This window comes from Arachis duranensis, chromosome 8 (genome assembly GCF_000817695.3).
Source record: "Arachis duranensis cultivar V14167 chromosome 8, aradu.V14167.gnm2.J7QH, whole genome shotgun sequence".
Lineage (NCBI taxonomy): Eukaryota > Viridiplantae > Streptophyta > Magnoliopsida > Fabales > Fabaceae > Arachis > Arachis duranensis.
This window is the reverse complement of record NC_029779.3, coordinates 31,588,301-31,604,127: the sequence shown is the minus strand read 5'-3', so window position 1 is coordinate 31,604,127 and position 15,827 is coordinate 31,588,301. Positions and strand designations below refer to the sequence as shown.

General features: G+C 34.9%; 2 protein-coding genes across 2 annotated transcripts in view; both read right to left on the bottom strand.

Annotated features, from left to right (window-relative positions):
• Window positions 1–12,237: 12,237 nt before the first annotated feature.
• Window positions 12,238–13,173, bottom strand: LOC107462108 (uncharacterized). Its single transcript, XM_016080675.1, has one exon. It carries the CDS (start codon window positions 13,171–13,173, stop codon window positions 12,238–12,240), a length of 936 nt encoding a protein of 311 aa, XP_015936161.1.
• Window positions 13,174–14,871: 1,698 nt separating this feature from the next.
• The window catches only part of LOC107462184 (protein ULTRAPETALA 1), a 3,162-nt gene continuing 2,206 nt past the window's right edge, over window positions 14,872–15,827 (bottom strand). Inside the window, 2 exon segments of the mRNA XM_016080749.3 lie at window positions 14,872–15,209; window positions 15,769–15,827. The exon segment at window positions 15,769–15,827 is cut by the window's right edge and continues 8 nt beyond it. Coding sequence (XP_015936235.2) covers window positions 15,032–15,209; window positions 15,769–15,827 — 237 coding nt within the window. The 3' untranslated portion in view covers window positions 14,872–15,031.

Here is a 15,827-nt window from a genome sequence, read left to right as displayed (position 1 = left end):
TATCTATTAAGATATTTTGTTATAAACATTATTCTTATTAAATAATTATTGCACATTTATGATATTAAATCTTTTTCTCCTTTTAAAAAAGAAAAGAAAACATGAAAAATTTCTTTCTATTTAACAAAAATATGCATCTCTTTCTTTGTTATTAATTTTTTATTTAATAATTTTTACATTTTATTAACTTTATTTTTGTTTTAGGATTTTTTTGTTTAAATTTCGTGTAGCTTTAATCATTGGTTATTCATGGTGATATATAGTGGGTTGTTAAAATTTCTTTGTTATTTTTTTTATATCTAAACATGTTAAATTGTTTAAGTTTTATGTCATGTTTACGTTTTCTATGATAGAATTTTAGGACAAAAGTAAAAGAATGTTGCCTAGTAGCGCTTTTTCGAAATCTTTGCTTGCTGAAAAATTATAAAATAATAAGAAAATGTGTACTAAAATTGCTAGGATTTGATATTTCCTAAATATGTGTTTGTTTTAATTTATGTTTACAACTGTTTTCTCTATGAAAATTGATAACTTTTTTTGTGGAGTATATGAATTTAGAAAAATTTCTGATGAAATTTTTAAAAAATTTAATAAATTGTGTTGGTTGAATTCTGGACTATTTGTTGCAAAATGATTCTAGGTCATCGTTTATGAATTTATGATAGGAATAACGATCTACCGGAAGGACTAAAATCTGAGTTCTTCGAGGGAGTTGATCAATTTGTTGCATATGTCTTAAATATGGAACCATTTAAGTCTTGGTATCTAGGCGTTTGTACTATAAGTGTTGATTAACTAAGTGGTTAGGACAATTGGATATAATCCTTCACCTTCATTGTAACAGATTCAATGATGGGTATTGGATGTGGATTGATTATAGAGAAGTTTATGAGCAGGCAATCAATCGGTCTGCACTGAATTCCAATAGGCCTGAGGATCGATCAAGGAAGGTTAGAGTGGCTAAAGAAATGAACACGAAAAAAGTAAATTGGGAGGGTATCCAAAAGATATACAATGAAATGGTATTTGATGCAATCAGTGTTAATATTATGAAAGAAATTGAAGAACAACCTAATCCGAAGACAGAGATTTATTATTTGTTAAAATCTGTACACAACAGTTGTTTGAGGAAAGCATTCATTCGAAGTTGTCTGTTTGAGTTAGAATGATGAGTATTAAATCTGAGGCAAATCATATCCAAGAGTAATCTTAGTTTAGTTTGTATTGTACATCATTTTACACACTAACCTTAGTTCTATTTTGTGTTTCTTTATTAAACTTCAATTACATTGTTATATAATTGTATAGCATTTAACTGCTTTCATCTTTGTTTCATGTAGACATGATGATATGCAGAGATGTCGGGAGGATGACGACGATGATAATCATTAGGACCCGTAGTGATTATAGTTATGTTTTGTTTTGTTTGATAGTATTAGTAGTTTATCTTTTTAACTTTTTCTTTTATACGCTTGTTATTTCATATTATAGTTAACTATTTTTATTAAAAATATTATTTAATTTTTATTAATTGGGATTTGACGATTAATTCTTGACATATTGATAATGGTATATTAGGTTTTAACAGGTATCCTATATAGCCATTAAAAAAAATTAAAATTTAAGTTTAACGTCCGATTTATTATTAGTTGAGTTCGCTGATATTTATTAATTTAATTTAATCAATTATCATAAATAATATATTACTGTCGAATTTTTCGATGGATAAATCCAACAGTAATAATGCATGAAATCTTATTTCATGGCATCAAAGTTACTATTGAAAATTTTTTGATAGTAACCACCTCCATAAATTTACCAATCAAAATTTTAAATTTGCTGCTAAATTCACTGAAAATTAGTAACGGACTAAATAATTCCTGACTTCCCGTTAATGAGTTACTAGCAAGAATTTTACCGTTTAAATCTGTAAGCTACTAAATCCAACGATAATAAATTTATAGTAAATTTTTTAGTGATTTTGCTAGTAAATTTGACTATATTTAGGGATGAAAACAGGTCAGGTCAGGCTTTGCTCTTAACAGGTTTGGCCTATCATGTGGTCAATTAGCCTGAGCCTGACCTACAGTCTGCTATAAATTTTTTTTAAAGTATTAAGCCTGACCTGTTATTTAGCCTGACCTGGTCTGAAGCCTGTTAAAAGGTCTGATAATTTTTTTTTTACAAAAATAAAAATATTATTTAAAAAATTTATTTTTTAATAAACATATTTATATTTAATATGTCATATTTAATATTTATAAAAATTTTAAATTTTAAAATATTTAAAATATACAAAACTATTTATAATTAAATATAATAAATTTAAAATATCTCATAATTTTTTTAATAATAAAAAATTTATTTATATATGTAATTATGTATTAACAGGTCTAAGCAGGCCTGACAGACCAATAAGATTAATTAGTGAGTGGCCTAACCTATTAACATAATAAAGTTTTTATAAAAGTTTGAGTTTGTGTCTATTTTATAACAAGTTAAGCCAAATTAGACTAAATACAGGCTAGACTACAGTTTCTGGTAGGCCGTCTGACTTTTTTCCACTCCTAACTATATTCAATGAATTTTTTGTTGTGTGAGTTTGCACTTTTTATTGTTCATTTATAATTTTGGTCTCATTACACATCTAATTATGTTTATTAATTAAGTCTAACTAAATTTATTTAAATTCAACAAAAATTACTCACACAATGTATATGTAAATGAAATAAAGAGAAAAAGATAAAAAAGAAATCTTTATTCTAGTCGGGTCACGCCGAATAGGGAACACAAGTAGTTTAATCAACTAACAATCATTTTGGTTGTTCAGTTTTTAATCAGATTAAATTAGTCCTCAATTTTAAGCCGTTAATTAAGTTCGTTCTCTTGTGTGATGATAGCATTAATAGAAAGCTGAGGAAGTCATTAGGCAAACTAAAGAACTAATTTGATTGTTATTTTTATTTAATAATTAATTTAAAAAATATTATTTATTAAATTTTAATGTTATGTTATTTATAATTGAGTCTTGTTATATATTTAAGTATTTTTATTAATTAAGTTTAATTAAATTGGTCAAAATCTAATATGTGTATAAAATTATACACCTCTTTCATGTACAAAATAATATCAAATTTTTTTAACTTTAATATACAATTTTTTTTCATTTTGACAATAACTTTTTAATTTTGACACCAAAATTTTTTAAAATTCTAAACTTAATGCTACGATTTTTTTCCTTCATTCTTCTTTATTCGTGTAGAAATTATGTATTTTTATTTATAAAGTTACGTATTTTTTTAATTTTTGTGTTTGTTATTAAAAAAGATAAATAAAAAACGAAAGAAAAGGTTGCTTAATTTTTTCTTTTTATTTATTTTATTTTTTTTATTCTTCTTAGAAGGTGAAATAATTAAAATTATGAGTATGCAACAAAAACGTCTATCTAAAAAGAAGGAGGAGGAGTTGTTGTTGTTTGAAAAAAATATAAAAATAAAAAATAATATTAAAATTTTTTAACCGTGAATAGGAATTTTTTAATTTTAACACTAAAATTTTTTAAATATGACACATAAAATAAAATACTGTAATTTTTTATTATTCTTTTTAGAAGAAGAAAATGACAACGTTTGAAAAAGAATTGTGCAAAAGCATAAAACTGAATGTTACCATTTTTTTAATTCTGTTTTGGAAAAAAAAAAGAAGATGACGGTATTAAAAAAAGAAGAAGAAAGATGATAATAATAATGGTGACAATGATGATAAAAGAGAAAAATGTGAAGAAAAAAGAAGTAATAATGATAATGATGAATTGATGATTATGATGATAATAAATGAAGAAAAAAAACTAAAAAATAAATAAAAAAATATAGAAAGACAAAATATACACATTTAAATTCTAACTTGGCTGAAATTAATTAAAAAAAATTAGTTGTATAACATTTATGTTTCTAATTCATGCTTAAAAGAACCAAATTTTATCTTGTACTTAGAATAGATATGTAATTATCGAATGTTAGTTTACCAGTTTTAAAAATATTTTTCCCTTTAAAATTACAAAATTTACATCAATACTTCTATTTTGATAACAACTATTCCCTCAAGCTTTTTAATGTATGGTTACTTTTTTCAATTTTCATTATTTTTGTCCTATGAGTAACCATACATAAAACATTCTTCCTATTTTTACATCGTCAGATTTTTTGTTTTTCTTTTATAATTGTATTCGTTAGGAAAAACTTGTATCCTCTATAATTTTTACCAATTATAAAAAAGAAGTCAATCATCTATATTTCTGTTGCAAGGGTTACGTAAAATTGGATTGTATTTGGGTTTGAATGTAAAGTCTAGACTTCTTGTGAGACAGCGTTCGACTTATCCTATGTTAAGTAGACGTCGTCCGAGTTTCTTGTGAGGAAGTGGGAGATGGTACCTGCAAGATACTCTGATGCTTAAGTTAGCAAGAGTATCACCAGATTTATAGTAGATTAGAACTTAAGCATACCTGAGGGGTGTCAGTATATTTATAGGTGATGAATCAATAACCACCGTTAGAATAGTTTCGTTATTGGTGACGGATAACCGTCCCCTTTATCTAGGGGTTGTTGAGATCTCTCTTCTAAAAGTAGGTGAGTGATAATAGGGATTAGTTATAATTCCTTTAGAAGGGAGTTATCACTTTGTAGCATTCTGTCCAACATCTTAGAAAGTCGATTACTCGACAGATGTCTTTCGGGCTTTCTTTACTTTGGGCTTGGCTTATGTTTTAGGTCAGGGTATGAACAGTGCCCCTGCTTGAGTCTGATTTTTTGCTTAGGTCAGATTCAAGCTGGTGAGAAGTCGGATAGGTGTTGATAGGTAGGGTTATCGTGTCGGGTTTTTTAGGTCTCCATTTTCAAGTCGGAAACCCGATGTGATTTCGAAATGTCAACTATTGCGTATGTTGGCTTTCAATTTTGACACGTAGAGTGCGGTTACATTGGTAACCGCGCACATATTTAAATGGGGTGGTTTTACATTTTTACCCCTTGGGTCTTATATATACCTCTCCCCTCTTTTCTTTCTTCTTTTTCGTTTCCTCTTCTTCCGATGCTTACTCCCTTCCCTCTTTCTCAAGTTTTTCGTCTTCTCTTCTTGTATTGAAGTTTCATTCCTCTTCAAAAGAACAAGTATTACCTTGATATTTGGTTTTGAAGAGGATCGTCCGTTATTTTGCTGTTTTTCATTCTCTCTTGCTCCCTTTAGAGAAAAAAAGGTTAGTTCTTTGCACTCTGTATTACTTTGTACATTTTATTCTTTAGAACTAAAAAATATTGTTTGCATTAATGTACAATCTTGTTTGTTGTTCTTGCTGTTTCTGTGTTTGGGACTTGCTGTCTCCATAACTTTGACTTTCATATTTTCATAAAAATTGGTTCTTTTGCGCTTCTTTTGTTTTATTACACTATTGTTGTCTCCTTTGTGTATTGTGATGCCCCTAAATGATATTGTTTGGCTTCTAGAAACAATGTCATTTTTCTTTTTCCAGGGATGTCCCATATGTGTTTGTTGATTCTTTTATCTGAAAAAGGTCTTTTACTCGTTTCCAACTTGTAGTGATGATTTTTTGTTTTTTAATGTAGGTATATATCATCTATATGTCTCGTTTACTTGTCTTGAGAATTTCATCCAAGGTTCCCGAGGAGTTGTCGAGATGGGTAGATACCTCGGTTCTTTCTGCAGTTCCCATAATAGATAATGTGTTTGTAGATGAATTTCGTAGACACCGTAGGGCTTGTAGCTTTAGAGATGAGGAGGGGAAGAATGAAATAGGGGCCCCCAACCCTGAAGACCGAGTATGTTTCAACCGAGTTACCTCATCGGAATCCCATTTTCTCTTCATGTATGACTGCCTTTTTACCCAACTTGGGGTGATTTTTCCGTTTTCTGACTTTGAAATCAACGTCCTGTCTATTTATAAAGTGGCTCCCTCCCAACTTCACCTAAATTTCTGGGGGTTTATGAAAATCTACCAGCTCGTGAGTCGTGAGCTTCATTTTCCGATCTCCTTGAAAATCCTTTTCTTCTTATTCCAGCTTACAAGACCTTTCAGTTCAACTAATAAATAACAATGGGTTTCTTTCCGAGTTATACAAGGTTGGAAGGTATTCTCTATTTTTGATGAGTCATTTTATAATTTCAAAAACTTCTTTTTTAAGGTTCGGGCTGTTGAGGGTCACCATCCATTTTTCCTAAATGAAAATAATGAACCTCACTTCCAACTATATTGGGTAGAGTCAATTCCTGTCGATAAGTATAACCTGATAGATTTCGATGAGGTTGAGGAGGCTGTAGTAGAATTCTTCCGAGAGGCTTGGGGATGGGCTCCAAACCTTGATACGATGAAGTTTCTTCTCGAAAAGCTGAGTTATGTTCGTACCGAGCTAGGTAGCTGTTGTTATTATTTGTAGATACTTGTTGTTGACCCGAGTTGTTTCTAATTCTCGATGTTTCTGTGCAGAAAAATGAAGAGTGGTTCAAAGGCCTACCAGAAGGTTCAAGAAGCCAAGAGGAACGCTAAAGCTCGAGCCATATAACTTCATGACTCGGGGAGGTCGGATACTCCTTCCCCGACTAAGTCAGATTCGGGCACTTCTTCTCAGTCTAAGCCAGTATCCCATCTTCGTCCTCCTCCTCCTCCTTCTCCTTTTGTTGTTACTCCTCTCGTCCCTTCCTTCTCGAACCCGAGTTCCAAAAAATGGAAGACTTCGGAATTTGGAAATGTCAGTGTTTATGACACTGGTTTCGATGGAGTGAGTTTTTGTAAAAAAACACATCCGTCCTCATAGCCTTATTGCCATGGATGATGTTTCTATCAAAATCATCTCCAAATCTTAATCCGGGGAGGAATTTGGACAGCAGAAGTATGCTCTGCTTTGCTGAGGGAGTTGGAAAAGACTCCTTTGGAGGCTTTGCAAGTCGAGGTGACCTCCCTTCATGAGGCAAAGAAAGAGTGGGAGGAAGAGAAGTCTAAATTGGAGTCTGGTCTCTTTAAAGCTCAGAAAAAAAGAGAAGCAATCTGCAGCTTCTTGTGCGATGGCTGAGAGTTTGAAGAAGAAAGCTAAAGAAAGTTACACCCGAGTTTTTGGAGATAACTTGGATCTGAAGGAGGAGGTGAAACAACTTAAAGATGAATATGCCGATTTGAAAGAGTCGGTCACTGAGGGCAGGGACGAAATGTTTGAAAACTTGAAGGCCCAACTCCAAGTTATTGCTCTCGAGGTGGATCTATCTCTTCTTAATCCCGACATGGTCATTATTAACGGGAAGATCGTCCCTCCTCCTCAAGAAGGGAACATTCTTATGTCCGATCTGGAGACCTCGGGAGATCCCATTGGGGAGTCCTTTCAGTCTGAAGTCATCCCGACCGGGGAGACTATGCCGACTTCGTCTCCTCAGCTTGAAATTACCACCAATGCAACTCCTGACGATCAGAATTCTCTTATTGGTGCTTCTTTGTTGCTCTTTCAAGGTCCGACTTGTGGGTCTTTTTATGAACATTTCGCTTTTTTGTATTTTTGCATACTCTCGTGGATGTCAATCCTTTTTTAAGGATTTTTAACAACTTTTTAGATACCTTTTTTTGGATTTAGATCCTCTAAAGTTTGAATTTCACTTTAGAAAGTAAAGTGTGATCTTCTACCCTAAATAGTTTCTCTTTCATATTTATTCTTGGTCTCACCTATGAAATCAATGGTGAGAAATCACACTTTACTCTCTAAAGTAAAATTAAAACTTTAGAGGATCCAAATCCCCTTTTCTTATAGGTATTTCTTTTTAAGATTTTATCTTAACTATTGCAAAGCTTTATAAAAAGCTTCTTTGTTTGCTGGGAGTGATTACCTTTTGAGAAATTTCAACTTAGAAGTTATTTTTAATTAAAGGATCTTTCCATTGCCATACTCGGATGACCGATTTCTTTTTAGAAGTTAGCCATTTTAGAACTTAGATTATTTTTGCAATGCCTTTTTTGGCCCAAACATCATCCGAATTATAAGTCGTCAAACATGGGCTTTTATGATCGACGTGTATAACCTCTTTACGCCGACTTGTACCTCGTTGCTTTATCTTACTGACCATTTAGGTCAAACAACTGATTTTTGCGTTTTTGGAGATTAAGTCGGTGGGTGTCGTAGAATAAGCAATGGAATTTAAAAATACTTTATTATTAATGAAAAATAATTTACAAAATGCTTCAGCTACTAAGGGTGGTAATTTTTCTTGCCCCTAGCCTTCGCTTTGATGCCTTGCTAAAACCTCCTCCAGAAAAATCCTTTTCGAAAAAAAAAACTATGAAGTCGGAAAAAAATACACCAGGGAGTGAGGTGCGCTTTTAGCTATAATATCCCTTCATATTGCATGCGTGCCACGACCTAGGAAGCTCAGTCCCTTGCAGGTTAGACACTTTGTAGTAGCCTTTTCCTAATACTTCAGCTATCTTGAAAGGTCCTTTCCAATCGGCAGCGAGCTTCCCTCACCCGACTTGGTTATCCCGATGTCATTTCTTATCAGGACTAAGTCGCTTGTGGTGAAGTTTCTTAGAATGACCTTCTTATTATATCTTGCCGACATTCTTTATTTTAGCGCGGCTTCTCTTGTCCGAGCTTGTTCTCAGACTTCTAGGAGGAGATCGAGTTCCTCTTTCTAGACTTGGATATTTTTTACTTCGTCAAAGAATCTTACCCTTGGGTTTTGTTCATTGACTTCAATGGGGATTATAGCTTCCATACAAGTTGGAATGGTGTTTCCTTAGTTGTCGAGTGAGGAGTTATCCGATAAGCCCACAGGACTTGTGGAAGTTCTTCTGCCCATGCTCCTTTTGCGTCTTGTAACATTTTTCTTTAATCCAGCTAATATGACTTTATTTGTTGCCTCTGCTTGTCCATTAGCTTGGGGATGCTCCATTGATGTGAATTGATGTTGGATCTTCATACTCGCCACTAAGCTCCTGAAAGTTGACTCGGTAAACTGAGTACCATTATCTGTGGTGATGGAATGTGGGACCCCAAATCAAGTAATAATATTCCTGTACAAGAATTTTTGACTTTTTTGGGCTGTGATGGTAGCTAGTGGTTCAGTTTCAATTTACTTAGTGAAGTAATCCACCCTACCATGAGGTACTTGACTTGTCCGGAAGCTTGGAAAAAAAGCCCAAGTAGGTACAGCCCCCATTTTGCAAAAGGCCATGTGGAGGTTAAACTGATGAGTTCCTTAGGGAGGTCGACGTGGAAGTTAGCATGCATCTGACAAGGTGGGTATTTTTTGACAAAGTCAGTCACATCTTTTTGTAAGGTCGGCCAAAAGAACCGAGCTCGGATTACTTTCCTGGCTAATGACTGAGCTCCGTGATGCTTCCCACATATGCCATTGTGTATCTCTTTCAAGACTTCTTCAGTTTTGCAAGTTGGGACACATTTTAGCAAGGGTGTTGATATCCCTCTTCTATAGAGGACATTGTCTACTAAAGTATAGTTTTGTGCTTCCCTTCGAATTCTTTTGGCCTCCTTTTATTTCTCAGGGAGGATGTCGAATTTCAAATATTCGATAAGGTGAGTCATCCATCCGAGGTTCATACCGGAGATGGGTAATATGTTCGACTTGTTGTCCGATTTGTTGACTGATAGCTCTTGGAGAGTCTCTTGAATCAAGCTTCTGTTATTTCCCCTAGCTTAGTACTTGCTAGTTTGGAAAGGGCGTCAGCTCGGCTATTAAGCTCTCGAGTTATATGTCGGACCTCAATCTCAAGGAATTGTTCAAGTTGTTTAAGTGTTTTTTCTAAGTACATTTTCATATTGGGCTTCTTCGCTTGATATTCGCCATTGATTTGAGAAGTTACTATTTGAGAGTCACTAAAGACTACGACCTTTGTTGCTCCGACTTCTTTGGCAAGTTTTAAGCCTGCAATCATGACTTCGTACTCGGCCTAGTTGTTAGAAGTAGGGAATTCAAATTTTAGGGAGAGCTTTATTTGAGTCCCTTTTTCGTTGACTAAGATGATGCCTGTGCCACTCCCGACTTTATTGGAGGATCCGTCTACATATAGGTTCCAAGTTGTGGGGATCCCAGCCTTGTCTCCAGTGTATTCTGCCAGAAAATCAGTGAGATATTGGGTCTTGATGGTTGTTCGAGTTTCATATTTCAGGTCGAACTCGGACAACTTTATGGCCCATTGTACCATCCGGCCTGCTATGTCTATTTTTTGGAGGATCTACTTCATGGGTTGATTACTTTGGACCTGTGTGTGTGAAAGTAAGGTCGGAGCCTTCTAGAAGCCAGAATTAAAGCATATGCAAACTTTTCAAATTTTTGGTACCTCAATTTTGGTCTTTGTAAGACTTTGCTAGCGAAATAAATGGGGTGTTGTCCGACTTCATCTTTCCGTATCAGAGTTAAAGCTACCGCTTTGTCAATAACGACTAAGTATAACACAAGTTCCTCCCCTATCTTTAGCCGAGTAAGAATGGGCGTTTGACTTAAAAAATTCTTGAATTCTTGAAAAGTTTTCTCGCATTCTGTAGTTCATTCGAATTGGCATCCTTTCTTGAGTAACGGAAAAAGGGGCAAGAATTTTAAAGTTGACCCTGCCAAAAATTTGGATAGTGTTGCAAGTTGGCCGTTTAACTGTTGGACTTCTTTTAAACAGGTCAGACTCCTCACATCTAAGACAGCTCTGCACTTTTCGGAATTGGCTTCAATTTCCCTTTGTGTGAGCATGAACACCAAAAATTTTTTCGCTTCTACTGCAAAGGTGCACTTTGTGGGATTCAATCGGACAGGAGATTTGTTTCTTCCTTGGTTTTTACCAGCATGTCATCTACATATACCTCCATTAACTTTTCGAGGTGGGGTGCAAACATTTTGTTCATCAATCTCTGATATGTAGCCTTTCATTTTTTAAACCAAATGGCATAACCACGTAACAGTAATTCGCTCTTGGAGTGATGAATGATGTCTTCTCCTGATCCGACTTGAACATCAAGATTTGATTATGTCCTGAGTATGCGTCCATAAAAGATAAGTATTGGTACCCTGAAGATGAATTTACCAAAGCATCAATATTGGGGAGAGGGTATGGATCCTTTGGGCAAGCTTTATTGAGGTTAGTGTAGTCGACACACATTCTCCACTTCCTATTTTGCTTTTTCACCAACACAACATTCACCAACTATAATGGGTATTTGACTTCTCTGATGAACCCGACTTCTAGTAATGCTTCAACTTGTTCTTCGACCACTTGAGCTCGTTTAGCCCTGAGTGTACGCCTTTTTTGCTGAACAGGTCGGGATCCAGGATATACTGCGAGCTTGTGGGTCATGAGTTAGGGGTCAATTCCAGGCATATTGGACGCTTTCCAAGCAAGAGGTCGGAATTTTCGCGTAGGACTTTAATGAGATCTTCCTTCAAATCTGTCCCTAGGTTCACTCTTATGTTAGTGGTCTTTCCGATTTCATTTCCGATCTACACTTCCTCCGTCTTTCCTTCAGGTTGTGATCTTAGGTCGTCTCTACCTCGGACTCCGCCGAGTTCAATTGAATTGACTTATTTACCTTTACCACGTAGATTCAAGCTTTCATTGTAGCATTTTCTTGCTAATTTTTTATCCCCTCTTACAGTAGTAATCCCTTCCTGCATCAAAAATTTCATACAAAGGTGAGGGGTGGAGACAACAGCTCCTAGTCGATTCAAGATTGTCCGACCTATTAGGGCGTTGTAGGCTGAAGCTACATCAACAACAATATAATCGATGCTCAGGGTTTTGGACTTTATCCCTTTACCAAAGGTAGTGTGTAGAGAAATGAAGCCCAATGGTCTGATAGGCGTATCCCCTAACCGAAAGAGGATGTCTAGGTATGCCTTCAATTCTTTCTCTTCCAACACTATTTTCTCGAAAGCAGGTTTGAATAGTATGTCAGCTGAGTTTTCTTGGTCCACCAAGGTCTTATGAAGATTTGCATTAGTAAGTATCATGGTAATTACCACGGGTCATCATTCCAGGGTATTATACCTTGCGTGTCTTCTTTTGTGAAAGAAATGGTTGGAGAGTCAGGGATTTCTTCCTCCACTTGGTAGACTTCCTTTAATTGTCTCTTTCGGGATCAATTTGTCCGGTGTCTTATTCATCCCCTTTCCTCTTCCCCTGACTGTCCGACCTTTCTATGAGATACTTATCCAACCGACCTTTCTTGGCCAGTTTTTCTATCACATTTTTAGGTCGTAACAATCATTTGTGGAATGTCCGTACAGATTATAGTACTCACAATATTCAGCACAACTTCCACCATTCTTATGTTTAATTGGACGAGGAGGGGGAAGCTTCTCGGTATGGCAAATTTCCCTATAAACATCCACAAGGAAAACTCGTAGCAGGGTGTAATTATGGTACCTCCTTGGTTTCTCCGAGTTGTATTCTTCCTTCTTTTTAGGCACTTTCTCCTTTTCTCGAGTTTGATAAGGATATGTTTGTCGAAAATTAGGTTCTCGTAACCTGGCATTCTCCTCTATATTGATGTACTTCTCGGCTCGCTCTTGTACTTCATTTAAAGAGGTCAGATAGCTCTTTGGGATAGAGTGAGAGAAAAGCCCTTCTCGGAGACCATTGACCAACCCCATTATTACTGCTTCGGTAGAAAAATTTTGGATATCCAGGCACGCCTTGTTGAATCTCTCCACGTAATCTCTGAGGGATTCTCCAATCTCTTGTTTGACTCCTAGCAAACTAGACGCATGTTTGACCTTGTCTTTTTGAATTGAGAATCGGGTGAGGAATTTTATTGCGAGGTCGTTGAAGGTGGTGACCGACCTAGGTGACAGACTATCAAACCACTTCATGGCCGACTTGGTAAGGGTTGTTGGGAAGGCCTTGCAATGGGTCACATCTGAGGCATCGACCAAAAACATCTGACTTTTGAAATTGCTTAAATGGTGCTTCGGGTCAGTCATTTCATCATAAAGGCTCATGTCGGGAATTTTAAAATTTCTAGAAACCTTTGCTTGCATGATGTGTTCAATGAAAGGGTCTTCTCCTCCTAGTGGGATATCTTTCCGAGCTGTACGCCGATTCCTACTTCGAAGGTCGGATTCCAGTTTTAAGAGCTTTCCTTCCAGCTCTCTTCGTCGCTTGATTTCTTTCCTCATGTTTCTCTCTGCCTCCCTTTGTTTCGCTGCCTCCCTTTGTCGCTCTATCTTCTGTTCGAAATGTTCAAGTCGGCCGTGATGTCCGTGTAGTAGTCATGAGTTCGGTAGAATGGGGTTGATCTTCATCCTTTGGGTGGTGAATCTCGGAATGAATTCTTCTATGAGGAGGGTTTTCCGAGGTGCCTTCACCATGTGGTTCTTCTGTTCTTTGAGGGGTATCATGATGGCTTGGTCATTGTTGCCTTCATCTCGATACTCTGGTTTTAATTCAGACGTTGTACGTCCATCTTTAAAGTGATTGTTTGTCATGGGGTGTTAACTTCCAGGGTCCCCGGCAACGACACCAATGTTCCAAGAGTTATCTGAAACTGAGTTGTATTTGGGCCTGAACGTGAAGTCCAAACTCCTTGTGAAATAGTGTCTGACTTGTCCTATGTCAGGTAGCCGTCGTCCGAGTTCCTCGTGAAAAGGTGGGGGTGGTACCTGCAAAACACTCCGATGCTTAATTTAGCAAGGACACCAGCAGGTTTATTGTAGATTGGATCTTAAGCATACCTAAGGGGTGTCAGTGTATTTATAGGTGATGTGTCAATAACTACCGTTGGAGTAGTTCCGTTATTGGTGACGGATAACCGTCCCCTTTATCTAGGGGTTGTTGAAATCTATCTTCTAGAAGTAAATGAGTGACAGTAGAGATTAGTTATAACTCCTTCAAGAAGGAGTTATCACTTTGTAACATTTTATCCGACCTTTTAAGAGATCGGTTACTTGGTAGCTGTCTTTTAGATTTTCTCTACTTTAGACCTAACTTGTGTTTTGGGTTAGAGTATGAACAATTCCTAACCCATAAAAAACGAAAACATCATATAAACATTGATCAATAAATAAACATAATATGTATCAATTTTATTTTTAAATTTTAGAAAAAAACTATTAAATTATAACAAGAAATTTAAAACAAAAAACTTAAGTCATGGAAGAATATGGCATTTCCTACGGTTATCATAGTAAAATACCAGTGTCAGTTCCAAAAAGGAAAAAATAAAAAAGAGATGTTTGATTATCATGCAAATATATAAACAAAAGAAAGAGCTTGTTACTTCTTGAATAAAATTATAATGTGAGCTTTGTAATTGTAAGAAAAAGAATATTTAAATATAATTGTAAATTTGACATTTTATAATCACATAACTAGTTTACTTCCTAAAAAGAAAAAAAAACAAAAAAAAAACAATTTGATTCTTCTAATTGAGTTATTCTAACAAAATTAAAATTTAATAATGCGATATTTTTCAAATTAATTACTAAATAAAGACATCGATCAAATTAATGTTTCAATTGTTCTCTCAAAATCAAATTAATCTCTCAAGAAAACCAAATTGATTACAACACTTCTGTTGCTAGTCAACTTTCTGTTAAGGCCATTGATTAATTAACTACCGAAAAACTATCTTAATTTATAAGCTAATTTGGTAAATATCAAAACTTAAGAACCAATTTAATCATCACATAAAATGAAGAACTAATTTGATTGATACCTTAATTTTTATTACTTTCCAACAATCTACTGAAGATTCACATAGAAATATAGAATCCAATCATAGCTTGTCTGAACTAAAGACCCTTTTCTGTTTCCTACTTCAGTTACATATTTTTACCTTTATCTTAAAATCCTTTAATCGTATAACAAAATGGCAATATAGAAGATGTGGAATACTTCATGGAACTTTATAATCCATAACAATAAATAAGATATAAGAACAATGAATGCTCAAAGGTAGGACTGGTAAATTCAGTCCATAATCAAAAGAAAGGTGCTAAGTAACTCATCAGAAGAAGATGATGATGATGGATCCCTCTACTCAGCTTTGGCATTCCATGTAAAATCAGTGCAAGTTTGACAAGTGCAATCCGAAAAGCGACATACATTACAGCCAAAGCACACACATGTTGTGCATCCTTTGCATGTTGGTGATCGTGTGCAGCCTCTGTAAACTCTTCTACTTGCCCTCTCTTCTTCATTCTCACATGTAATTCTGTAATCAAATGCATGTCACAGTTGCCATTAGTAATTCCTCCAACTACCACCCAATTCATCAAGGATTATTGGCCTCATTTGTTAATCTCGGGACGAAAATACCCAGATAGTAAGGTCTAAGGGAAAGACATTCTAGGTGCATAGAAAAAATCAACCATTGTGCACTTGTATATAAATACATGTGTTATTTTACTCTTTTTCAATGTGTATTCTGCATTTTAATATGTATTCTATACAAGTAGCTGAGTTAATGGCTGGTTTTTTGTGTATATATATAGCATAATTGATAAATTGGGTTTTGGTTTATGTTTTGCATGTGTCTTCAGATGGAAAATATAGGAAACACCTAAACAATGGAGACAAAGACAAGATAGAATAGTTCTTTGTTTCAAGAGTCTATATATAGAACAACACATTTATTTATATACAAATACAAGATGGTTAATTTTTTGTGTGGACGTAACATTTTTCGTTGTATTTTTTTACTATTCCATACAAGATTCATAGATTTAACATGTCATGGCTCTGAAAACATAATATGAGAAGGTTGAACATACTTATCATATGGATGATCAGAACATTTCCAGTTACTATCAGCCAAAGCATCATGGTGAAG